Below are 27,716 nucleotides of genomic sequence, written 5' to 3' on the forward strand. Positions count from 1 at the left end.
GTCACCCTGCAGCACCTGGCTGAGAAGTAATAAAAAACAGTTGCCTTATCTTCTGAGGATGGAATGAAGCCAACCGCAGCCCGTGGTAATTAGAGTACACCGAAATTGCTTGCCATTTACCAAAAAAGGGGGAGGGAGGGAGGAAGAAAGGAAAAAGGCTTAACGCAGGAAGTTGTGTTTGTCCCACTCTCTCTCTCTCTGGATTAAAAAAAAAAAAAAAAAGTGAGCAAAACAGTCAGAAGTTTTGCAGGGAGTGAGAAAAACAGCCCGGCAGGCTGCCCTCTCCCCGGGGGAACAGGGCTGCTGACAGCTCAGTCCCACGTGACGGGCTAGAGAAGAAGCTCAGGCTGATGAAAATCCAAGAAAGCTGCTTAGGAGCTTTCCTTCTAAATGTAAATGACGCCGTGCTTTGCTAAGCGGGGAAGGAAGTCGCAGTCCCACCGAGTGACTCATTCCGGGCTGATAGTTCAGGCAGTAGGAGCAAAAGTTTTTGCCAAAGCAGCAACAAATCTGCTTTAAATACTAGCGCAGTAAGGAAATTCCTCTCTCTCGGGCTGAATGCCATCCACACAAAAGAGCTCCTGTTGACATCTCATTTACAATCTCCCCCAGGACACAGACAAGACCGTTTCAATAACCCCGGCTCCGAAACACACATTGTCCCAAATCTTCAGCACTCCCTATTGTTTTGTAAAAGAAAGGATTTAGAAGGATGGGCACTGTGGAAGCTCTGAACAGAGGAAGGAAAAAAAACTCCCCTTGACCCAGTGCTGTCAGAGGGCGTGCGTGAAGTATAAAGTTCATGGATTTCCATTTTTATAAGAAGTGCATACGCAATGTCTGTTATGTCCCTGCAACTAGTGATTGGGAATTCCAAAGTTGATGCCAACACTGTGTGCTAGGAAGCTAACTCCTGCCAACGTGCTAGTAAATCAAAAGCCAAAATACCTGCCCTATACTCAGCCTCACAAAGGCCCTGAGAGCAGGCAGAGCGCGGCCCCAGGTGCGTCTTTGATCTGGGCTGTTTCTCCGGGATTTATAGCTTGACTGTCCCTTCCGAGGAGAATTTTCGGGCTTGGCCTTAGAGCCCACACCTGTCCATAAGGATTTCGTCCTTCCCATCTCCACCAATTTGTTTCCTCTGTTAGACAAGCTTGAACACTTCCTGGAGTTACATAATGTAGCCTTTAGGTGGTTTTTCTTCAGGTGTGCCACAAATTAAGGGATACATTTGTGTTTACCAAAAATGGGCATTTCTCAAATGCTCAGTGTCTTTGACCTCCTAATAGATCTTTCGGTTAATGTTCCCCATCTCGGCAAATGACCCCTTTGTCCAGGATTTAAGCCAAAATCCTAAGGAATATCTCTACTTTCTTTGGTTCTTTCTCTCCTAGCTCTTAAATCCCTCTGGAATCATTCCACATCCTTCTATCCACCTTTCTGCTTCCTGAAGTCCTATTATCTCCTCGCTGGAGGATCAGAGAGACTTCCTAACTCAAGGTTTCTCAAAATGCTAGTTGTGACTTATTAATGGGTTCTGGAATAATTGAGGTGGGTTATGCAGTTGCACCATTCAAAGAGTGAAATAGATTAGAAAATGCACCCAACGAAGAAGTATTGTTGTGTAAAGCGTGTTTCAGTTTGTGTGTGTGTCCAGATGTGTGTGCATTCTGTAGTTTGTCTGTCAAAATGTTTTGAGCGATACTTTCCTAATTGGTCTCCCTGGGTCTGTCTTGTCCTGCTTCCACGCTGTTGTACACACTTAAAGCAAGAGTTGGAGATACGAAACAGACCCTGTCACTCTCCAGCTGACAGATCTACCCTCAGGGTAAAGTCTCAAATCTAAGGCTTTGGAGATTCTGAATAACTTGCTTCCTGCTCACCTTCCTGGTCTCAGAACTCTACATCCTCCTGCCACTTTTACTTTTAGCTCCCTGGCCTTTGCAAATGGAGTAAGTTCTTTCTTCCTCTTTCTCCTTCAGGTATCAGCTTAGGTGTCACCTCTTCCAGGCAGACTTCTGGAATGTCCATCCAAATGCCTCTACTAGACCTCATTAGAATACCGCACTTTTATTTGACAGAGCACTTACTACATTACAATTATCTTTTCAATTCCCTACTAGGCTTGAAGCTCCAAATGAGCGTTCAGTAAATATTTGTTGGGTAATTATTGTGCAGTGAATGGTTCACAGTTTACACAGTTTACATTTCCTTTCTCTCTATAAATTTGAATAACCATTATACAGTATCTTATCTCTATTTCTCTAAGCGTTTGTTTTTATTATCTTACACTTCAGTATCTCCGGTTCACTTGCTTTTTCAAACACAACCTAATCAATTTTAAAATTCACTGAACTCTTAGAAATCAAAATAATACAAGTTGGAGAAAGCTGTTGGGCTTCGGGCTGGTCCCTCACTCTCTCTGAATCTCAGATCATCCACGTGCAAAAGGGACCGAACTCAATGACCTCTACACGCTCCTCTGGTCTGCCACTCTGAACCTCTGGCTTGAGCTTTCTCTTTTTAAGGACCAGAAAGGCTAACTGATTTTTCCCAAGGTTACACAGCTTTTTAGGGGCAAGATATTCTTAGCCTTTCTATAGATTTTTAACAACAAGCTGCAAAAAAACAACAACAAAAAAACCCAAAACACATAACTTTTACCAGAAACGGGCAGTGCCACTAAATTTGTGGGGAAAACAATCATAAAGTTAAATAAAAGGGAACTTAAAAAAAAAAACAAAAAACCAACACCCAGAATGGATTCCTGCCTAGGCAGGTCCTAACACTTTTTAAAAACAATCTTGCTATTGTCTGTTATTAAATGGGGAGATGTTCAGATTTTCTTCTTAGAATTGGAAGTGAAAAATTAGAGTTTAGTACATCCTGACCCCTTGTAGTGGGGATGCACAATGGGCAGACGCAACCTTCCCGAAGGTGCCACAGAAACGTCCGCACACCTTTCTGAGTGCCGAGGCCCTGGCGCCCTGGCCTGGAACCACTCTCAGCTAAAGCTGGGCCTCACCAAGAAGAGACTTGGCCTCAGTTCATGTGATCCCCTCCCATCCTTCCCCTGCCAGGAGTCAAGGCCCTGCTTTTCCTCATTTACTTATGTTACAGCGTTTGGGTTTGGGTGACCTGCTCTGTAAAGCAGAAAGTCAACAGAAAGACACCCCTTTGGGAGAAAAAAAACCCTAAAACAGTGATATTACTTTTATTCTTCCTAATGTAAGATGTTGTATGTTGCACCCTATAACTTAAGCCAGTGTTTAATTTGTTGCTTTTTTCCCCTCTAAAAAGACCAGCAGTAGTTTGCCTTTGATTGACTACTGTAACTCCATATAAAACTACTATACACACGAGGACCAACTCTGACCTCAAATAGTTATAGTCCAGTGATGGGCTTATAGATGACTTTTGTTTTTTTCTTTAAGCTTCTCTGATTTTTCCAATTAGAAAAATGAACACACATTACCACTGTAATCATAAAAAGGTACAAACATTAGAATAAAAATTATATATACTATTATGTCTTCACTGCTATGACAATTGACTAAATTTTATTTTTACCATATATTTTGCTGTATATTTGTCTCTACTTAACCATTTGTTTTATATATATACTAGAGGCCTGGTGCATGAAATTCGTGCACGGGGGCAGGGGGCGGGGGTGTCCCTCAGCCCGGCCTGCACCCTCTCCAATCTGGGACCCCTTGGAGGATGTCCGACTGCCGGTTTAGGCCCGATCCCTGTGCAGACATCCCTCTTGCAATCCAGAACCACTGGCTCCTAACCACTCACCTGCCTGCCTGCCTTGCCCCCAACGGCCCTCCCCTGCAAGCCTGGTTGCTCCCAACTGCCCTCCCCGGCCAGCCTGATCGCCCCTAACCCCCTGCCAGCCTGATCTCGCCCCTAACTGCTCTCCCCTGCCAGCCTGATTTCGCCCCTAACTGCCTCTGCCTCGGCCCCCACCACCATGGCTTTGTTCCGAAGGAAGTTGGACATCCAGAACATGGCCTGTTGACCCGGTCTAATTAGCATATTACCCTTTTATTAGTATAGACTTAGTATAGATTAGTGTGAGAGGAAGGGAGAGGGAGAGAGAGAAATATTGATGAGAGAGAAACATAGATTGGCTGCCTTCTGCACACCCCTTACTTGGGATTGAACCTGCAACCTGGGCATGTGCCCTGATAGGGAATCTAACTGGCAACCTCTCATTCACATGAGACGATGCTCAGCCAACTGAACCACACCAGCCAGGGCTAACTGTTTGTTTTTGAAGAAAATTTTATGATTGCCTAATTTAAAAAAAAGAATAATGAAAAACTCTTCACATTGTTTGATGTTTCACTCTTCAACCCTTAAGGAACACTTACCCATAAGACACAAACACTGGCATGTAACTCCTTTACCACGTGGCTGTAGCCTATTTCATTTGCCTCTCCTGACATTTTCACACCTAATGACTTATCATTTTGAGAATGCCATCCTTTCCATGCCTTTATGCCTGTGGGACACATTGTTTGTTTCCTGATAACCTCCCTCCTTGCCAACAGGAGGACCCCAATGCTGTCGACTTTTCCACACAGCCATGACTTTTGGGAGAGGGGAGCACCTCCCTAGATTTGGAGGCTGAATCTTCATTGGTCTGTAGGACAAAGGGATGAGAAGGGAAGTCTGGTGGGAATGCCTCTGGGAGGTTTACCTCCCATTTACAGTGACACAGTCAGGGACATCCCTTTCTTCCTCGGGACATTGTCATCAGCAAGAGATACTCTGAGCTGTGTGGCTGCCACACATCTGGGGACCACAAGGAGCATTTGCCTGAGAAGAGAAACCCACGCTGATTTTCATGGGTGAAAAGACGGCAGGGAGCTGGGTTTGATACATTCATTGGCTGCCCTTCCAATGGCTTGCTATTTTTTGAAAAAATAAATGTATCTACCAGCTAAGTCACTTTGGCTTTTTAATGTATATTTTTATTAATTTTTTAGAGAGAGAGGAAGGAGGAGAGAGAGAGAAACATGGATTGGTTGCAACCTGGGCATATGCCCTGACTGGGAATTGAACTTGGCGACCTTTTGGTGCACGGGATGACGCTCAATCAACTGAGCCACACTGGCCAGGGCACTTTGATGTTATTTTTAAAATGTTGTTTATTTGCTTACTTATTTGTTTGTCTAGGCACTTATGTGGGGTCTTTCTATATACTAAGTGTCCTTTGCTTGGAAAACTGTTCATTCATCAAGATTCACTTAATTTGGTTCCATTAGCACCTCCTACATATGTTTATTACAGAACTCATCACACTTGGCTTGTTCTGGTCTTGTTTATTCCAGTACTCGCAGTGACCAGAGGTAGATTTTTGTTCACGACTCTATGTGCTTGTTGGATTAAACGATTCTATACGGCAGATTCTATCACACAAGGCGGTGATTTTCAACTGCCGTGCTGTAAGAGTTTTTAAAACATGCGATACCTGACTATGTAGTCAGGGCCCTGACCTCTTTTCCCTTAAAGGGTCAAATAAAACAATGACAATGGCCAACACAACAATAGCCATCCGGTGGGAATGGTTAAAAATTATACCTTTTTTGGGGGTCAGATTGGCAAAAATATAACATATTTTTGGTGTGCTGCAGAATTTTAGTAATTCGTTTATGTGAGCCATGAGATGAACAAGGTTGAAAACGGCTGACCCAGGAGAATGAAAGGGTCTGGGGAAATTGGGACCGAGCAAGTGGGGAAGAGCAGGGTCCCTGGCAGCACACCGCTGGTTGCCCATGGCAGGAAAGATGGAGACATGTGACCCCCGCACAGCTGTGCCAGGGCTGCCTCTGAACACTGAGGAGGGAGCACGCGTGAAAGCCCCTTGTAAGCTCCGTGCAGATGTGACAGTAGGACCCGCACCAGCAGTAGCAGTGCTAGCTGTTTGTTTCCAGAGCCAGCTGAGTCACTTTTCCAAACCACAATTCTTCCTGGAGCAGCATCAATTGACTTGGCCTTTGGCTGATATTGAGTTGGGACTCTGGGAATACTACAGACTATTTTCCAAAATTTGCATAAAATTGCAAATTTAGGCTAAATGGGAGGGGGAAAGATGCTGTAAAAATTAATTGAACCAAAGGGAATTGTCTCTAATCAAATTGCCAACTCCCCCTCCCAACTGCCCCCAAAGCACTCATAATATTTGATATGAAAGTAATCGGGTGACAAATAGCTGCATTACAAGGAACCAATTCTTCCAATACAGTTGAGGATGCTGCTAAGTAGATTTTAAAAGCGACTGGAGTAAAAACGGAACTCGAAGAGGAGACAGAACATAATTGTTAAGTGGCGCATAAGTAGAACTGACAATTTTAGTGGTTTGGAGAAAATGGGTAGGAAATTGGGACTGGAAGGTGTCATGTTAGCACAGTAGGTGCCTGTTTTCAGAGCTCTCTGTTTTCTTGAACAGAAGCTTGCTCCGTATCTGGGGTGGGGGTAAGGGGTGGTGGTGGGGAGGGTGGTGGTGGGGAGATGGGGCCAGGGGGAGGAAAGATGGGTCATAGGTGAACAATCTCTTGAGGATTGGCCTTGGAAATTCCACGGGAGGAGAGAAAAAAGACCCAAGGAGATCTCGGCAGGTGGGAGGAGGTTGGAGCAGAGATAGCAAGTCTGGGCAATAGAACAAGGGAGGCAAAGGGGAAGGGGGAGCCAAGAAAACATTTTTCAATGCTTTGTCTGAGGCAGAGGCAGCCCTGAGCACAGCTGTGAGGAGGTCACATGTCCCAGTCTTTCTTGCTATCGGCAACCGGAGATTGGCTGCCACCCTGCTCTTCCCCACTTGCTCAGTCCTAATTTTCCCAGATCACTTTCATTGCCTTAGGTATTTGCTCTTTGGAAGGTAAAAATATAGCAAGTCTGACAAAGGAATGCACTGAGGGATGGGGGTGAGGATTGCATATTTAAAGGAATTCTTGGAAACATTCCTTTCTTTCAAAGTACGAAGCATGTATTTTAAAAGGCGGTCTCTGTAAAGTCTGCCTTAATTCCAGGGAGCGTCTGAAACAGGGAATTTCTGATATTGCTAATAGACCTATAGTGGTAGCAAACACATTTCCATGGCTCTCAAATTATAATTAAGTCTAGAAAGGGAAGAACTGATTTAAAAAAAAAACCAAAACAGTTTATTGATTTTTAGAGAGAGAGAGGAAGGGAGAAGGAGAGAGAAACATCTATGTGAGAGGGTAACATGGATGGGCTGTCTCCTGCATGCCCCTTACAGGGGATCCAGCCCGCAGCCCAGGCATGTGCCCTTGACCCGGAATCGAACCAGCACCTTTTGGTGCGTGGGATGACGCCCAACCAACTGAGCCACACCAGCCAGGGCAGAGCTGAATTTTACACTTTATCTGTTACAGGCCTGGAATTGTGCTAAGTGCTTTTTTTACATATATAGGCTCTTCATTCCATTTGACAGATATGGAGCTGGAGGTCAAGTTCAGAGAGGCTGGTACCCTGCCTGTGGCAGATGGCAATGATCAAAGGTGACTGCAGCAATATCTTCCATATGACATGTTCTTGTAGAATAGGGGTCAGCGACCTTTTCTATCAAGAGCCATACATATTTTAGGCTTTGTGAACCAGGCCATCTGTGCCCCAAACACTTAGCTCTGCCATTATGGTAGAGATGTATATAAATGAACAGACTGGCCGTCTCGAAGAGGTGAGCCAGATTTCACAGGAGAGCAGTTTGCTAAGCCTGCTCTAGAACGTCGCTACTTCCTGTCAAGAGGTGGAGTCTAACTCCCCTCTCCTTGAACTTGGGGAAATGTGTGATTTGCCTGGGACCAAGAGAGTGTGAAGGAAGTGACACTGCATGACGTCTGAGGCTAAAAAGGTGATGCAATGTCTACCTCACTCCCTGCCTGGAGCCCTGAGCCACCACAGAAGCAGTCCAGTTGTCCTGAGGCCCCATGCTGTAAGCGAGCCATGCTAGCTATGTGCAAAGACGGAGAAGCGCTGAGGCTGTAAGAGGGGAGATGCTCAGCCAGCCCCCAGTTTTAGCTCTTCCCCTGACTGCAAGCCCCGGAGAGATGCTGAGCCACAATTAGCCAGCGGAAGCTCCTCCAAACTCCTGCCCCATAGACACGGAGGAATGATACGATGATTGCTGTTGTTTAAAGACACACAGAACATTGCTTCCAAACTAGTGTGTGGCAGATATGGGATCCAAACCGAGGCTGGCCTGACCTCAACCATGTATTCTTTCTTTACATGATTGCTTCCAGCAGAGGTTCTGTGTGTGTGTGTGTGTGTGTGTGTGTGTGTGTGTGTGTGTTTAAACTGTGCTAAAATATACCTACCAAAATGTACCGTGTTAACTATTTTCAAATGTACAGTTCAATAAGTAGATTTACATTGTTGTGCAACCAATCCCGAGGCAAATCACACAAATCTGACTCCAGCCTCTGGCACCACCATTCTCCTTTCTGTCTCATGAATTGGATGACTCTAGGTCCCTTGTGCAGGTGTCCTTTTTGTGATTGGCTCATTGTACTTAGTGTGAGTATGTGTGTGTGTGTGTGTGTGTGTGTGTGTGTGTGTGTGTGTTTCTATGTTTCTGTATCTTAAGCCCTGACCAGTGAGTAAGCAAAGGTTTGTCAAGGCAAAATGTCAGAGCTTCCAAGTCCTGTAAGTCACCGATGCCGCAGGTCCCAGGAAGGACCTTGCACTCACTCTCACAATGACAGTTCACAGTGTCCTGCCTCGAAAGGGCTTTGAAGAAAAGGGAACCCATGAATCAAGAAGAAGATAAGGCTGTTTGATTTGTTTCAACTTGTGGACTGTTTGACTTCCTTCTCAGAGCCGTGCCTCAAGAATGAAATCATTTGCTCTCACACGGCTCTTGCAAAGAGCATCCAACACAAACACTCACTGTCTGCTTCTTTCTTTCCTCTGTGTCCAGGGTGTGCACTGACTTGGTGGGATTTCTGTGACTGGCTGTGAATTATGTATCGAGCCAAAAATCCTGCAGGGAATCAGCTAACATGCTCCTACTTGCTTACGCAGACGAAGATGGAGCCTTTGGGAGTTTTCCTTGACCTTCTTTGCCTTCCCTTGTGCCTAACCTAAGACCAAAAGGCCGAGGTCACACTTTTATTTTTTAAATATATTTTTATTGATTCCAGAGAGGGAGCGGGATAGAGAAATAGAAACATCAGTGATGAGTGGGCTCTGAGTCCGTGCCCCATCTATAATGGCATGCTAACTGCGCTTCTGTGATAGAGCTGTTGAAAGGTTAAGTGAAATAATACATGTCAGGGTCCTAGCGCAGGACCCAGAACAAAGGAAATGCTTAGTGGTATTATTACGAATTGTCATTAATTGCAGTTAGCATTATTAATTGCAGTTCATAGCTATTATTTACACCATCTTTGATATTCACCGTCTCCTATTTCCAGGCTTCACATATATAAGGGATCCAATAACACGTTCAACCCATGTTAAGTTCTGCTAATAACATCTCTTGTTGAAGTTCTTCAAGGCTCTGCGAACAGGGCAAGTCCCCTATCACAGGAGGCCCTTCCTCTGTGCTGCCCAGCTGATGGAACTTTTCCCAGCAGCAGGAGGCATGGCCCGACCTCAGCGAGGATGCTCCCCTTCCCCCTGGCTGCCTGCATTCCCTGACCCGGCTGGTCAGACCTGGTATTTTTCCTCCAGCCTCCTGGGCAGCTTCCATATCACTCAGACAGCTGCTGCCACATCCCATTGCTTCAGCAGCGGAAGTAAGGCGCATTTAGGACCTTTCCGGGTGAGTGACAGCATTTGAGATGAGATGAGTAAAATGCCAGTGCTGAGGGAAAACCAGACTTCCCCCAGGGGCCTCTGCTCCACCTTTCTCGTGACACAGGGAACTAGCCTGACCGATGTTAGTCCCTGCCTTCGGGTCTGACAGCCTCTTTGGGAGATAGTGGGCGCTGGTGACATGGGTGTGAACTGTCCCTTTGTGAGAGTGGCTATGAGACACCCTGCCACTGAGTGAGCCTGCATGCAACTGGCCACTTTGTCCTTGGCTGTGCCACCGAGCATGCCAGCGCTCTGGGCACATCACGGGGGGGGGGTCTGCTCCAGGGGCGGAGGAGGTATTATTCCAGTTCACCCATGGGTGCTGCAGGGATTTTCCTCAGCCACCACATGACGACTGAGTGAGAGCATTCCAGGAAACCAGAAGGGCTGCTCGAGCCTCTGGAATGTCAACGGAAACTGCTTGGCAAGGCTGCCGGCCCTTTTCTGCTGTGTCATTTTCTCTGAGCTGTGCTCCCTTTTGTGGCGGCATGCTCACTTCCCGCCAAATCCCACAGACTTTAACCTTTACCTTCCTTACAAGGGAGCGCCTATTTTTTCCCCTCCACAGAAACTTTAATTTTTTAAGATTCAAGATGTCCCCAAAGGTCATGATAAAGACTATTTACAAGAACTCACAGGGGAAACTCACAGATGAAGAATACCCACTCCCTTTTAATTCAAATGTATTCTGTTTAACTAACAGGAGGGACTGGTTGTATTGCATCTGATTTAGGCCATATGCACCCAAGGGTACTGGTCATGGACTCAATGTTTGTATCCCTACAAAATCCATATGTTGAAGCCCCAACTCCCAGTGTGATGGTGTTTGAAGATGGGCCCTTTGGGAGGTGAGTAGGTTCAGATGAGGTCATGAGGGTGGGGTCCCCATGATGGAATTAGTGCCCTTATAAGAAGAGACACCAGATCTCTCTGATTCTGTCTTTCTGTCTCTTTCTCCCATTGTAGAAAGGCCACGTGAGAACATAGTGAGAAGGCAGCCATCTGCAACTGAAGACAAAGACAAAAGCTCTCACCAGACGTCTAACCTGCTGGCACTTAGATCTTGGACTTCCCAGCCTCCAGAATTGTGAGAAATAATTGTCTGTTTTTTAAGCCACCCAGTCGCTGGTATTTTGTTACAGCAGCTCAAGCAGACTAGGCAATACTTTAGGAGCAAAAGAAACTAAACTCCAAGAAATAGAGCACAAAGACCCAGGCAGCTGTCACTGGGTACTCCTCCTCCCTGCCCTGAAAGACAAAGTAATGATTTCCCACAGAAGCTTCCAGAAGCAAAGCCTAGCCACTACACACTGAACATGCAAAAAGGAAGATCTAAGGCTGTGAGCCCTTGAATCTGCTAGTGCCTGCCTCACAGAGCCTGGCCCTCTCCCTCAGCGGGTTTCATGGCAGCGATTTCTACCTCCTACTTCCTGAAGGACATAGCTTTTCATTCTCCTCACTCACAGCAATCCACATGTAACCCCACAGCAATGCTGCGAGGGCATTGACCAGGTGTTACTATGATTGTGTCCTCTGCACTGTAGGGGCCATGCCTTGGCCTATGAGCTTTTCAAAAGGATAAGATATCTGAGTCTTGGAAAAGAGTCACTGACATTAAGCCATAAATAAATCTGCAAAATCAAAACTAATAAAAATTTAATTAAATGCTGTTATAAACTAACATTATATCAGCATCACTTACTGTTAAGCTATTAACAAAGTTCCATTACATTTTTATTTTAAAATATATCTTTATTGATTTCAGAGAGTAAGGGAGAGGGAAAGAGAGATAGAAACATCAATGATGAGAGAGAATCATTGATTGGCTGCCTCCTGCACGTCCCCTCCTGGGAATCAAGCCCACAACCCAGGCATGGACCCTTGACAGGAATCTAACCTGCGACCCATCAGTCTGCAATCTGTTGCTCTATCCACTGCAATCTGTTGCTCTATCCACTAAACCAGCTAGGGCTCCATTACATTTAAAAAAAAAAATGTTTTTATTGATTTTTAGAGAGAGAGGTAGTGAGAGGGATAGAGAGATAGAAACAGTGATAAGAGAGAAACATCATGGATTGGTTGCCTCCTGCACACGCCCTACTGGGGATCAAGCCTGCAACCTGGGCATGTGCCCTGACCAGGAATAGAACCTGAGACTTCTTGGTTCATGGATTGATGCTCAACCACTGAGCCACACCTGACAGGCTAAAAATACGTTGTGGATTAAAAACAAAAATTTTTTTTCATTTTGTGAGGGATTCCTATATAGGTATGATTACCAAGGAATCACAGCTGATCAAACTGAATAAATTTTGCATATGTAAATTTAATTATAGACAAAAAACGATAAAAAAATCTTTCAAAATATTTATAGAAAACACATTCATTTAACGGGGATGTGGATCACTATAATATGTTGGAAATGATATAGGGTGGATTTTCTAAAGGAAGCAGAGCCCAGGGCCTTGGATGTTCCTAAATCGAATGATTAACCCTCACCGCCGCCCGTTCCCGCCCCCCCCCCCTCCCGCCTTCAATGCAGGATGAGGACATCACACACAGAGGAAATGATTTGCCCAAAGCGAGCCAATAAGTACGGAGGTGAAACTCAGAACCTCGCCTCCATGGCACAGTGCTGCTTCTGTTCAGAGTCCTCTGGGAACTGTCTCCACTAGTACCTACATTAAGGTGACCAGACATCCCGCTTTTGGCGGTACAGTACCGATTTTTAACAATTTGTCCCGCGTCCCACGGTGTTTTAAAAAAGTCCTAATGTTTGGAAAGAATGCCGACAAGCTAGGGAACGGCGGGAGAACGGGAAGGGAATATACGGTTTTCGGCGGCCATGTGGCTATTTAGCCAGGATATGAGTTTTATATTATTTTTGTTAATTTTATAATGTTAAACTTTAATAATAACAAATAATTGTTGAGAACTGATTATCGAGAACTGCTTATCAAAGTTCGCATTGTTGATCAGTTGTTAGAATTCGACCACCATTGTTTGGACTTAATGAACAATGGCATTTTTTGGGATTGGCAACGACGAAAACATTTTGTAACTGTCTCTCAGATGATACACATCGTACTGCGTGCTAGTAAGCTAGTTAAACAAGTGATGCCATTACAAATCAGCTATTCAGATAATTTAGGTAAGTAATTTATTTATTTATTTCATATATACATAAATTTTCTTGAATTTAGCAGACAGTACTCGTATTATTTATATTTTATAGTGGCGGCAAAAAGTCTAGCACCGGCCTTGAAAGTGACACTTAAGACTTACGTTACGGCAAATTCAGAGGAAAAATAATACAAGTTAGTATTGTTATTATTTAGAAAGAAATATAGGATTAAAATAATTTTAAAAATATAATTACTTTATAACAATCAAATTAATTTAATTCATAAACTAACAATAAAATATGTTCATGTAATTATGTACCTACTTACTGTGTTTTTAAGCAATATGTATATAATAATTTATAATAAAATTTTAAATTATTTTTTTTAGATTTTTAACATAATGAGTAAGAAAAGAGGATGCAAATTCAACAATGATCTAAGAAGTGAGCCCTAACTGGTTTGGCTCAGTGGATAGAGCGTCGGCCTGCGGATTCAAGGGTCCCAGGTTCGATTCTGGTCAAGGGCATGTACCTTGGTTGCGGGCACATCGCCAGTAGGGGGTGTGCAGGAGGCAGCTGATCGATGTTTCTCTCTCATCGATGTTTCTAACTCTCTATCCCTCTCTCTCCCTCTCTGTAAAAAATCAATAAAATATATTAAAAAAAAAAAAGAACCCCCCCTCCCCCGTCCCCGGTCAATGGTGTCCCGCTTTACCAATGTTAAAATCTGGTCACCTTAACCTACACCTGTGGTTAGGATCACCTAGACCCGTGGTCAGCAAACTGCTGCTCGCGAGCCACATGCGGCTCTTTGTCCCCTTGAGTGTGGCTCTTCCACAAAATACCACGGCCTGGGCGAGTCTATTTAGAAGAAGTTTAAGTTTAAAAAATTTGGCTCTCAAAAGAAATTTCAATCGTTGTACTGTTAATATTTGGCTCTGTTGACTAATGAGTTTGCCAACCACTGACCTAGACCAGTGACCCTTGCTGTAGACACACATTCTGGAGTATGTTCACTTATTTTTGCTTCATTGTAATTATCCACAACTCACCAGCCATTCCCTCACTCTGTCTTGTGAGACTGTGCCCGAAAACATTTGGTCCTATATGTAAACCTGGAGATTTCATTATGTGCCATCTCCTTTAGACAGTTGATCACAAACTGAAGTAAGGCCACTTTTAGCCCTATCAGGAAACATAGGTACTGTAGACTGAAAAGGAGGGTAGTACAGTGGATAATTTCAAGGGTTAAACTCAGTCTTGGGTTTGGAATTCTATGACCTTGAGCTAGGAATTTCTCCATGCCTTGGTTTCCTCCTTTATAAATAAGGTGAAAATAAGAATCCCTCATGAGTTGCTGTGAGGTTTTAATGAGCGAATGTATGTACTTTGCTTGCTATAGTTACAAGCATAAGAGCTCATCAAATATTAGCTCATGGTATTATTACTAACTATCAATAGTATAGGTCTTTGTCCAGGACCTAAAAAGCACACTAAAGAGAGAGACTGGTGGAAATACGAAAGTTATAGCCCCTATTGAGGTGCATATGGCAATATGTGGTAGCCTGGGTCTCCGAGAGGCTGTGTGGAGCAGACCTTCTGCAAGCCTTCCCGAAACATGTAGTATGAGTTATGTTTAACCACTGAGATTTGGGAGTTGTTTGTTGTTGTAGCAAACCTTAACCTAATTAATGTAACCTTTGACCTAGCAACTGTACTTCAGAGGTTAGTCTTGAAGACATACTGGATAAAATGAGATGCATACAAAATCATTTAGTAAAGCATTGCTTGAAACAGCAAAATATTGAAACAGCAAAAAACAGCAAACAATCTAAATGTGTGGCAAAGAGAAAATTGGGTAAGTGATTTGTGATATATCCATATAGTGGAATACTATGTAGTTGTAAAACATAACCAGGAAATTCTCTAGGGAAATGTGGAAGTAGTACCAAGACATTGTTAAGCAGAAAAAAAACCAAGTTGTACAATATTGTATACAGTGAACTATCCTTGGTGTAACAAAGGAGAAAACACATATTCATAATGCTTAACTATGCCACAAATATGTATCTATACAGAAGAAAGAAAATTGATAATGTTAAGGGAAGTGGAAACTGGGCATGGAGTCAATGCATTTTTCCTCCTGTATTTTGATTTTTGAGCAATGTGAATATTTTTTCTTATTAGTAAATAAAATAGATACTAAAAATAAATAAAATTCTTTGCTGGCTATTTATTACCCATAGAAACCTTGATAACGTATCTCCATTCCCACTTCATGTCTGGCCATTTTTCCCTTTGTGCTCAATGTTTCAGCCACATCTGATTCCTGGAGGTGACAAGTGGTTTTCCTCCCTCTCCCTTCAAGCTGGCTTTGTTCATCCTAGTGAGATGCACCTCCCTTCCTCTCTGCCTTCTGTATGTCTTTCAAGACCTAGACATCTTCCCTGAGGCATCTTTCTGGTCCACCCAGGCAGAGTTTCTACACTGACTTCTATGGTCACATAGCTCCTTTTATATACTCCTATTGTTGAATTTTTATTATATTAAATTTTAATTCTCTCTTTGCATAAATGCTGCCTCTTCTGGATAGTAAGACTAGGTCGAGTTCATCTTCCCATCCCCATGGCCTGGTATAGGGCATGGCATAGTGTAGGCATTTAATAACTTTATCCATTAATTTTTCTTGAATAAGTAGATTACTAACAATGAAGTAATAAAATGTTATGTTTGGAAACAGAGTTAAAACTGCTGCATATGCCTGGCTGATGTGGTTCAGTGGTTGAGCACCGACCCATAAACTAAGAGGTGCCAGGTTTGATGATTCCAGGTCAGGGCACATACCTAGTTGTGGGCTTGATCCCCAGTAGGGGGTATGCAGGAAGCAGCTGATCAATGTCTCTCTTTCATGAATGTTTCTATGTCTCTATCCTTCTCCCTTCCCCTCTCTCTAACAATAAGAAAATACATTAAAAAAACAAAAACAAAAAACCTATTGCAGAAAGTTATGCTACACAATAGAACCAATTACAGTGGGCTGATGTGGTGTGATCATGTGCTAATCATTCCCCCAAACATTGTTTAGGAGTGGTGACTCTTGGATTTAAATATGTAGACTATAGTTGTAGATACATAATATTTATTTATGTCAGCAAAATTACTACAGTGTTTTTTCCAACATATGGCCTACTCACAAAAATTAGTTAAAAATGACAGTGAATTTATAACATAAAAACCTGTTAATATAATTATAAGCAAATCTTGGTTAAAAGCATTTTAAAAGTAACTGGGTGTTAATTTTCACATATGACATACAGACCAGAAATTTTGTCTGTTAAATCTGAAGTCAGTCAAATCAAGGTCTGAAAACTTGAGGGTTTACTGTGTCTCCTCACGGGCACTGGTTCAACCAACCTTAAGCTCAACAGAGTTGTATCTGGTGGACTTCTGTTTTCACCTAAGGATGCATGTTGGTTAAAACTAGGAAATACCTAAAACCCACAAAAAATTTCTCCAAAACATTTCAGATCCACTGTGGGGAAGCATGGGACTTGGTTGGAAGGTCTGTAAGGAGGAATCTAGAAAGGTCGGGGGCCACTGGGGGTCCTTGCTGAAGGCGGCAGCCCCTGTCTTGACTTTTGCAAACAAGTTTGACCCCCCCGGGCGTTTTACTAGGATCTTTATGCTTAGACTTCAAAATGTCCTTGTTTGAAAGACACTACAGATACAGGTACTTTCTCAAGGATGCTTACTCTGCTGATTGTATCTAAAGGTTAATTTTAGTTCAAGCTGTTGTAACAATAAAAGCCTAAGGAGGTAGGCAATTGGGGCTATTTACTCCTAAAGCAAACTAGCCCTTTAGCCTCTCTTTCACAGAAATATGTGTCAGAGTAATCATTCATTCGTCGTTCAGGGTCTGCCAGTCAGCCCTGGCAATCTACAAAGCTTTTGGACTAGTATTTGATTTTACATTTCATTGATAATATTATTGTAAAAATGTTTTGTTTTTTTCCTCAGTGAAACCAAACAAAAGTCATAATGTATGTCCTTCCTAATTAACGCAGTCATGGCTTCAACAAAACTATTGTATATGTAGCTGTGGCGATATTTAAATCTGTAAGCATCTTAGTGGAACATGAAATACACGCAGGATCAACATGAAGTTGATTTTATAGTTCATTTGACTGGGCATGGTGGATAATTTAAGAGAGTGTGATTCCCAGGTTCATACTCCAAATCACAGCAGTAAGTGATTTCAGCAGTTGTCTAGATTATGGTGTGTCCTAAAATTAACATTAAGGTCAGACTATCATTTTATTTTATTTATTTACTAGAGGCCCGGTGCACAGATTCATGCACTGGTGGGGTCCCTCGGCCTGTCCTGTGGGGATCAGGCTGAAACTGGCTCTCTGACATCCCCAAGGGGTCCTGGATTGCGAGAGGGTGGTTCTCGGGTGACGCACCTCAGAACCGGGCTCCCTCCTCTCTCATTCCGGGTGCGTCACCCAAGAACAGCAGCTGCCAAGTCACCACAGCTGCCAAGTCACTGCACCTCGGCAGCTCCTGCATTGAGTGTCTGACCCCTGGTGGTCGCTGCGCATCATAGCTACCAGTCGAACGGTTGAATGGTCGGGCGGTCGCTTAGGCTTTTATATATATAGATTTATTTTTGCTTTCAGACTATCATTTAAAGGTCATTTTCTGAATTTGGGACTCAAGTACAAAAGGGGCTTTGCTATCACTATTAAATTAGCCTCAAAGACTGCTAATTAGACCACAGTCCTTAAAAGCTGCCTTCTTAGGCAGCTTAATCAGTTCAGTTATTCTTTTAAAGTAAGAACTTTGTTTACATTGAAAACTTCCACTAGATTGCTAAAAATAATAAAAACAAACATATAGACATTACACTCTTAAAAAAACAAACAAAAGAAAATAAATCAGTGATTCAACGGGCAGATTTTCCTTTACAGCTTGCCTTTGATTTATAAATTCCTATTTCCTGTCCCAGGGAGGGTAGTGAAAGCTAGTTTATGGTGCTTTAACTGCAAACTGTCTTTGGGTTATGCTAATTTGTTGCTAGGTACTCAAGGCTGCTTATTCAGCACAAACTACTAGTTTTTAGCTACTGAAAGCTGCTCTCTGGATATCTGTGGTTGTTGTCACTTTAGTTCTCTTAATTCAAAAACTCCCATATTCTTGATAAGTGTTGACAAATGGCACACTCAGGAACATAGTGAATTTATAATCGACTTCATAAAAAACATTATTAATATTGATGAAATCAGTCTTTATCTAATACTTTGTTGGATTAGCCTGAAAACCTTTCCTCTTCTCCTCACTAACCCCCCTACCCCCCCCCCCCCCAGGACTGGAAGAGCAGGTGAGGGGACATTCCATCTGATGGAAACACCCCCAGTTTGGGTTGTGATTGGCTCCTGGCACTGTTCACCTGGGAGACTGCTCCTGGATCCACATAGATGTCATGGTTCCCAGCGAGGTGATCAGGAACTCTATTCCCTCTAAGTTCTTTCAAAGTGGAGAAGCAACTGTTTATGTTGCTTGTTTGTCTATGGCTTTGCCCCAAGTGAAACTGACTTCAGTGGTACTATGATATAACCCTAGTGGAATGATCATTTGTTTGCCAGATCTTTGGACGCTGAAAAAAGGAGAGATGCAGGGAAGTCAGCAGAGAAAGAGGAAAGGTAAAGAAGAGAACAAGAGTTTATTGAGCACTTACTGTATGCTGTTTACTGTGTTAAATCAGCTTGTTTAGCCTTAAGAAATAGAAATCTCCATTTTATTGGTGAGGGCACCAAGGCAAATAGTGGTTACTTGCCAAAACTATAAGTGGTTACTTGCCAAACTAATGGTTGGCTTTCTGTTGCCTGATGGGCCCCCAATCCTGATTCCATGCCTTCTATTGCACCTGTAGAAACAGAGGAGTGCAGCTGGGATACAGGAGGAGGAGAGGGAAGGGAGGAAGGGAAAAAAAGAAAAACTAAACAAAGAAAAACCGAGAGAGCTCTGAAATGCTGCCAATAGTTATTATTCCAGGTCAGTTCTATCTGAGGTGAGGGTAATCCTAAGCAAGACCACAAACTAGGCATACCTTGTGTCTGGGTCACATTGCCCCATCTTTGCCATTTCGGGCGGGTCCTAGTTTTAAGAAGCTATTTGGTAAATTCTCAACTTAATTCTCATCCCTCAGAGACATTGCTATGGAATAGGAACATTTTGCCAAAAGTATAATGACAATTTTCTGCAAAATACATTTGAGAAGGGAACACTTATTTGCTTAGTAGGATGATCCAGCTTCCAGGTTAGCCTTGTAAGCAGAAAGTCTGTTCTTTTTGTTTTTGTTTTGTTTTGTTTTACATTGCAGAGACAACTCTCTCCAGTCTTGTTTTCAGTTTCTACAATATCACATTTCACTCTGGGTTTTGGAATGGGGAGGAATTCCTTCCCTATCTGTAGCAATCTGGCTTGAAGGCCTGTAAAGAGGTTTTGTTTTAATTTCAATAGTAAATGGTGGAAACTTCATTCCAAATTTATTACTAGAAATAGGCTCACCAGCTATCTATTTGTTAATGGGTTTACCACAGTCTAACTTGACAAATGAACATATAGCTTTGCTTAAAAAGTAGAAAGACAGTGACAAAATAAAATTCACCTGGGGAGGAAATGACATCAATACATTTAGAATACTTTTTAAATGTTAAAACCATTTGGGGTTGCTATAGACCGAATATTTGTGTTTACTAAAATTAATATGTTGACATTGTAACCTCCAAGGTGATGGTATTAGGAGGTGGGGCTTTGGGTAGGTGAGTAGGCCGTAAGGATAAAGTCTTCATGAATGAAATCAGTGTCCTTATAAAAGGGACCCCAGAGAGCTCCTGTCTACCTTCCACATGTGAGGGCACAGCAAGAAGTCAGTAGTCTGCAACCCAGAAGAGGGTCTTCACCAGACATCAATTCTGCCATTGACCAAATCTTAAACTTCCAGCCTCCACCATTGTGAGAAATAAATGTATGGCAATTTGTTAGAGCAGCCTAAATAGACTAAGACAAGGGTATTTTGGGATTCATCCCATGTCATATGGAAAATAGAATTGAAGCAAAGTAAATGAGTATCCCACTCCTCAACACACATGTAAAGTTAGATCAGAGCTTTGCAACAGAAAAGCAGCTCTACTTTTACAGGTTTACAATACAGCTGTGAATTTTGAAAATTGGGACAAAAATTGCATCAAGTTTTTACTTGATTTATTTTTCCCATATTTGAGGATTTGTTGCAATTCCTGGGTCTGAGGCCATGAGGTCATCAAAAACATCACCTTGGATGTGACAACAGTCCCAAGTCCCCTGCTTTGATGGCTCATGAACCATGATCAGGGAGAAATAAGACACTTAAAAAACCTACCTAATAATAGACAAATATGCAAATTGACCGTACCTTCGCTATGCCTGCGATTGGCCAGGAGGCGCAGGGGGGTGGGACTTGGGGTGTCCGGGGTGGCCGATTGGGCCGGCGGGACGCTGAGCTCACGTCGCCAGTGGCGGCTCGAGCTCAGCGTCTGCGCCATGGCTGTGCTGCGGCACAGAAGGGGCCTCTGGGGCAGCAAGCTCGCGGACCATCAAAAGCGGGTGAGCTGGGTGCCTGTCCGCTTAGGCACCAGGCCTTTCAGAAGCCTCCGGCGGGGCGGAGGCTTCTGAAAGGCCTGGTGCACCAGCGGACAGGCACCCAGCTCCCCCGTGATCTAAAGCGAAAGCGTGTAGGGGACCCTACACGTGCATGATTCAATCATGCACTGGGCCTCTAGTATCTAAATGAAATGGAGTGACAAGAAGATAAAGAAAAACAGAAGCTTCACATGCCAGGGGAGCTTTTGTTTATGAAATCACAGCTGTTCACAGAGGTTTTACTGTTGACGCTCACCCGTTCACCTCTAGTGCTAACTGAAACCACCAGCGTCCCCACCGAGAGGCCATGGGGGGTGGGTGGGGGGAAACTGGGGGTTTGGGCAAGGGCTAAAGCCAAACTTCATTCCCTCATATAGGCTTTGAAAATAACTTGATGTCATTTTGGAATCTGGCCTACCTACCAGGTAGGAACAAATCACCTTTGAGGCAAGTCTCATCACGGAACACACCTTGGATATCAGCTGCAAAGCCTGTCATTAGCCTCCATTGCCTCATCTTGCCCTTTCAGACTTGCCACCTCCCTGCCTGAATGCTCCCCACTCCCCTCATGTCTGAACTCATCTCCTCATATGCTGGATAAAGAGCTTCTGGTTGGGGCTGGGCCCTCCCTCCCTGGAAAGAAATTGCCTTCGGAATATCAGAGAAATTCTAATCAGGCGTGACTCAGCTCTTCCGTGACCTCTGTTTTCATTTTTCCTCAATTAGGCTGCTGCACTGGTCTTACTTGTGGAAATATGTGTCCCTCCCTCCACCTTCTCCCTCCTTGCTCAATTTCAAGAGGAAAAATCCCTTTTAAGAGGAATATTTAGAATTCTTGCCCTGGGATGGTCTTTCTCTCCTTGCCATTGCCCTTACCAGCTCCCCTTCCCCTCAATTTGCTGTCTGGATGTTTCTACCTTACACCAGTTTTCTCAGAGTTTGGGCTTATCAATCTAAAATTAGATTCCAGATTTCTTCACTGTTATCGATAAAACTTTGCAGTTCTTTCTTTCCAACTTGTTTTTCCCCATTCAAATATTTCTTTACTTCAAACTAAGTAAAGCATCGATACGTGTTTCTGTTTAAGTATAATTTTAAGTCTTTTAAAATGTGGAAGGACAGTTCACTTTAATCTTACCATTAATATGATACAGGCCTTTTCTTTCTGCTGAATTTAAAAGCTTATGAGAAGCTGCAAAATGCTGGAGGGGGCACCCCTGCTTCAGAGGAAGAGGAGAAATAAAACTGCAAGCAAAATTACTTGGTAGGAAGGAGCAAATGGAATCTGTTGATTTTCTCTTATGACTTTGACAATTGTTTTATTTTTTAAAAGCGAACAGAAAAGGAAAAAGATAACGCACCTAACATAGTAATGCTATTTTCAGAGTTCTAGGATAATCCAGAACAGGGTCATTTTTGAAGAAAAAGAAATAGGTTTCATTTCTGGCAGTGGATCCGGCCACTGATTTGCATATTCCTTGACATGATAAGTTGTATGACGATGCCTTGAGTTCATTCCACAGATGGAAAACAGCAAGTACAGGAATTAGCTAAATATTCACAGGGACTACCATCTGAGGTTTGATTTGGAATCAAGAGAGAGCGTCCGACACACATTTCACGGAGCATGCTTGTCAAAAATCTCACATTCCAGATGCACCAAGAATGCATGCATTGAGCACACACACACCCCGGCCGACAACTGCATCCCAGGCGGCCCCTGCAACACACATGTTCTAACACAGTTACAACAGAGCATGCTCCCAAGCCTTCAACAGCCCTCAGCCAATCAGCTGCCAAAAAGATGCTCAAGCAGCAGTTGAAGTGGGCCTGGCCTCTGGTATCCATGGCCACTCCAGAGAACTTCCTGTGACTCAGAGGAGGTGATGAGGAGGCTGTCAAAAAAGCCCCCAATAGTCAGCCTGCTTCCTGCCCTCACTATTCCTTACTCTCATCTTTCTCTGGAGACCATATACCTGTTTTAGGGGTTCAGATAGGCCACGCTACCTAGTAGTAACAGTAGTTACTAGCAAAATAATGAACAGAACAATGGTTATAGCTGAAGAATAGTTTTTACATTATCGAATGTTCTCTTAGCTTTCCACAAAATTTATTTTGTTTTCCTGTCCTTTTTGTTGTAAGTGGAATACTGTGCTTAAGCCAAGCAGGCAATGTAAAGCTCCGACTTCAAGGCCATTTCTTGATAAAACATCAAACAGCCCAGAATGGACCAACTGCTATCTGGAATTCTACAGATAATGAACTGAAACGGGGAGCCCGCTTGCGTGGGAGTCTCTGCCCGCAAGGCCTTTCTCATGGGCCTGCTTGCTTTTGTTGCCACTTCTCCTGTGTTTTGTCGGGCTCGGAGAGGTTTGGAAAGCCTCTCAATACAATTGCATGTTACCGAGCACGGGCAAGGTGCATTCCTGCTTAGCCTCGCAGAGGCCCGAAACACGCCCCATGGCCGCAGGGGCTCCTGGAGGCGACATCATTGTGGTCCTCCCTCTCGACCGGGAAGCACCACTGCCGGCACCTGCTCCTGGTCCCTGCCTTGCCTTAGAGGAGCAGCATGCTTTCTGCCAGGCGTGTCAGAAATATCGCCTTTGAAACTTTGTTTTGAAAAAAAAAAAAAATGCAATGGTACTAAATCTACAGAAGGCAGAGTCCCCCACTAGGGACTTGCCAGCCCAATGGGTATGTTACTGAGCCCCTTTCTCATCCTCCAACGTTGGCACTCCAGCCCTCCCAACCCTTTATTTGAGTCAAGCGGATGGTCTCACCACTCCAACCCCCTTGCATTTTCCCACTCCCCGCCTCCATGCATTGCCCGTTCATCAAGCCACATCGCCCTTTAAACGTGAAGACTCACCTTAAACCCCACCACCTCTTCCAAGGAGCCTCCCCTCCGAAGCATGACTGACAAACTCCCAATAGATGAGAACACACACATCCCAAAACAAACACAGAAACTCACAAAAAGAGAAAATTACACATTCTCTACTTTCAGATATATGCGTCTATGAGGGCCAGGGAATCAGCTTTATGCCAATAACCGATTAACCATTTCAAACAATGAGGTATTTTTAATCGTCTTGGGGGTTACTCAGCAAAATGCTGCTACGTGTCTTCTCTTCCCCAAGGATTCTCCTCTTTGTTTAAATCCCTCTTCCTTTTCTTCTCAGCTTCTTGAATGCATAACTAATGGGGACTGCCACTTGCCTGATATGGGATGATATGGAAAACACTAGAGGAAGCTGGGCCTCGAAACCTGCCCTGGGTGGTGAATCACACAGCTCGGGAAGAACCTGCACTTGCGCCTGGCAAATGCCTTAGCCACTTGATTTTCTCATCAGGAAGGCTGAATGGCTACGGGCTTATATATTCTTGGGCAAACATGTCTACTACGTTGGCATAAGGGACCAAAACACTCTAGAGAAGGCTCTGCTGAAAGATTGGGGGCAAGGCTCCTGGTAAGACCCAATGTCCAGCTTCAAAGAAGGCCTTTGGAGAGCCTGGGGATCCCTACAGAGCCCTGGATCTGAGGCAATCACATCAGAAAATACAAACAGATATGTTCACTTGTAAATGCTGCCCTCTTGGGTCAGCGTTCATGCCACTTCTGGAGGGTGGAGAGACTTGTGGCAGAAAATGATCAGAACGAGGAGAAACACAGATGGAATGGCAATAGCTGGCAATTAGAACATGGCACCAAACACCACTGCCACAGAAGCTTACTAGCTATAAAGCCACGCTATGCAACCTTGAAGCAAAACATTACTGATTTTGTGGTTGTAAAACATACCTTCAACTGCAGAACTCAGTTTTATGACACCTTGAATAAAAACAAAAAGTGGCAGTTATATAATGGACCCGAAATACCTTTTCCAGTCTTCTCTTAACAAACACATGCTTCAGATCTGGACTTTTTTTTTTTTTTTTTTTTTGCATTTTGATAATTTAACTAAACAAACGTTGACTTCAAGAACTAAGTAACTTTCAGTCTGTGATTAGACATCATGGGTGTCTTCATTTCCCCAGAAAAATAATTCAAGGGAGTTTTTCATGAAAATGATCTGAGATGTTTCTGGGTGAAACAAAGACCAATCTGTCCATCTGATTATTTCTGTACATAAATCACGCTGGATGATGGCTTAATAAAACTTCCCACAATGGCCACCAGCATCTAGTACTTCCTATTTATGACTGTGTATAGCGATCCTTTGATATAGGCTGGAGCAGGGTTTCTGTTGAAATATGTAACAGGTGGTTAAAACCATGGTGTGATCTGGCAACCCCCTTCTTTGGGGTGGTTGGGTTGCAGGCATTTTCTGGTCTGCGTGTTGGGCAGTCCCGCTCCCTGCAGGTCAGACAGAGAGAGGACTACCCGAGCATGCCAAATTGTTCAGGAAGCAAGTGCACATGACCCTTGTGCTTTTTGGGTGAATCCAAAGGTAAAAATACAAAACTAAGATAAATTAGACCTGCTTCAATGATTTGATTTAAAAAGTTTTCTTTTGTAAGTAATAGTTTTAAATAAACAATATTCCCCCAATTCTCTGTGATAGCCATGATCTGTAGGCTGAGCAAAAATGTCTACAGCTTTGTTTGGTTGACATCCCTGTTCTCTTTGAAGTTGGAGGAGTTTCAAATTAAAAATGGAAACAAAATTGGTAAGCCAAATGGGCGTCAGCATGAACACACTCTGATTTTAGCAGATTATGTTCACAAAAAAGACAAACTTGCTCTTTATCATAAATTTCAAGTTACCTGTTGAATTTCATGTTTCCTGCAGACCCAGTAGTGTCTGTCTGCTCTGTGTTTAACAAGGGACCCTTCAGGGGGAAAAGTGTGTATACGCTATGTATGTGTGCTTATTATAAATTTTGCTAATATGAATGATGTGTAGTACACAGTCTACAAATAATAATAGAATATACAGTACTCTTTATTGCAAGTTCTATTAGAGCCAATTGACTCTCCCATAATGCTTCTGTTGATTTTGGCCAAACACTTGTCTCCACAGCCAGCAAACCAACCATGATTTGACAAATTCATGCATTGAGTAGCGCCCCAACTGCTCTTTTCCCGATAAATTTATTATCATTACACCTTTTATATGATCTATTGTTAAACTATTTTTTTACGTTCATGTAAATTATTGTCATTAAATTAAAACTCTTTCAACTTCAACACTATGCAGATACTACCACCATGACCTATTTCAAGCTACCAGTTTGATGTCACTGAACATGGAGTTGAGAAGAGATAAGCAGTAGCAACACCATTGTATAGTATTTCATTATACAAGTACAGTAGATATAAACAATCTTAAGAGTATAGATAGCAGTAGTTAGATGATTATGATGTAAGGATTTTTAGGTATTTACTACCTTTGTTGTGTTTTTTTGTTTTTTTTTTTTGTTGTTAATCCTCACCTGAGGATATTTTTCCATTGATTTATAGAGAGAGTGGAAGGGAGAGAGAGAGAAACATGGATGTAAGAGAGACACATCAATTGGTTGCCTCCTGCATGAGCCCCGACCAGGGCTGGGGATTAAGCCTGCAACTGAGATATGTGCCCTTGACTGGAATTGAACCCGGGACCCTTCAGTTTGCAGGCTGAGCCAAACTGGCTAGAGCTATTACCTTTGTTTTTAATATAATTTATTTAATTGTAAGTTTAAATGATTTAATTTGTAATAATGGCTGTGTTTAATAATGGACTCACAAAATTTCTGAAAATGTAACAACTAGCTCTCCCAACCTGGTCTGAACCAGGTCTAGCATAGCATTATCTTAACTGATGTTTCTTTCTACTCAGGCCCAGAAAAGAAAATCTTAAGCTTCAAAATACTTTCTGAGTTATTCACAAAAAAGGATTATAATTTAACTGAACAAGCTGAATGTGAGTAAGCTTAGCATTTACTATTACTTTGCTAGTAATTTCAAAACCTGTCATATGCAAAAGTATACTGTACATAGGTCACCTTGGAAATAACAGTCATTGACAATCAACTAAGAACACAACCTAAACAGACTTGGCATCCTTTTGGTCAGGTGACTATGCCAAGAGGTATGAGTCATTGGCTTATTAAACAATGATCCTGTCTTTTGTAAACTGTAGAATCTTTATACAGGAAACCAGGTCAAAATATTGATTTTTTTCAGCCATATTTGTTTTTGTGTTTAACCATGTTGTCAGCAACAGTGGAAGGACAAGGCCCTCTAATCAGTGTGTAGAAATAGGCACTATGCAAGTAAAGCAAGAAAATCTAAACAAGTTCTTATAGGAGATGTGGGTGGTGATGGACCAGAGCCCAGGAATGCATTTGCTGGGTAAGAGGGAAAAGGTAAGTTAAAAAACAAATAAAAGTCTGACTTTAGGACTCTAATTATAAAGATTATCTTAATAAAAACTTTAGTGATTCATTAGCTCCATATGAACTGTTCTTATTTTTTTAAAACTCAAATCAAGCTCTTTTTTTTTTTTTATAGTAGGATAGGCCTTTATATTACAAGTAACTATGCTATAGTGAAAATAAAAAAGTAGCTAAATCTAGTTGGATAGCTAATATTAACATTTTACAAAAAATTATAGAATGAGGGACAATATGTGTTATCTTATAATAGGAATACTTTTTAAAAGTTTGAATATTTAAGAAATGATTAATGTTGATACTGAAAAGTTACACGCAGCACTGCTGACTTCCAGGACACACAATAGACATTATCGGGTGACTGGCTGACAGTGACATTGCCTGGAATTCAGGGTGAGCCATAACACATACACATATGTACCGTATATACACACAATGGATCCTACCCTCCCCACCCCACATTTAATTCTTCATAGTTGCAGAAGTGTTTGAAAAATAGAAAAAAACACAAAAGAGAGAAAAGGAAAAGAAAACAAACTGTTCTTTCCTCAACTCGATATCTTTAGTGTAGTAAAATTCCCAATCTTGTGGGTGATTCATGCAGACCATGTCCATTGTCTTCCTACAAGTCAGAGCCAATCACTAACCAGAAATGCTTTCTGCAGCAGTTCTCAAATTCCAAAGTTACTCCACCGTCT

The 27,716-nt window shown here is 42.7% G+C and overlaps 1 protein-coding gene across 14 annotated transcripts in view; it reads right to left on the reverse strand.

Annotated features, from left to right (window-relative positions):
• Positions 1–27,716, reverse strand: part of DLGAP1 (DLG associated protein 1) — a 240,626-nt gene that overhangs the window by 52,435 nt on the left and 160,475 nt on the right. For 6 of the 14 annotated variants that reach the window (XM_008159949.3, XM_008159961.3, XM_054724202.1 and 3 more), the window contains one exon: positions 24,444–24,473. The exons of the other annotated variants lie outside the window; for them this stretch is intronic. In XM_008159949.3, the coding sequence (XP_008158171.2) occupies positions 24,444–24,473 (30 nt within the window). The remainder of the gene's footprint in view (positions 1–24,443; positions 24,474–27,716) is intronic. 14 annotated transcript variants of the gene reach the window in all.

This window comes from Eptesicus fuscus, chromosome 12, assembly GCF_027574615.1.
Source record: "Eptesicus fuscus isolate TK198812 chromosome 12, DD_ASM_mEF_20220401, whole genome shotgun sequence".
NCBI classification, from domain to species: domain Eukaryota; kingdom Metazoa; phylum Chordata; class Mammalia; order Chiroptera; family Vespertilionidae; genus Eptesicus; species Eptesicus fuscus.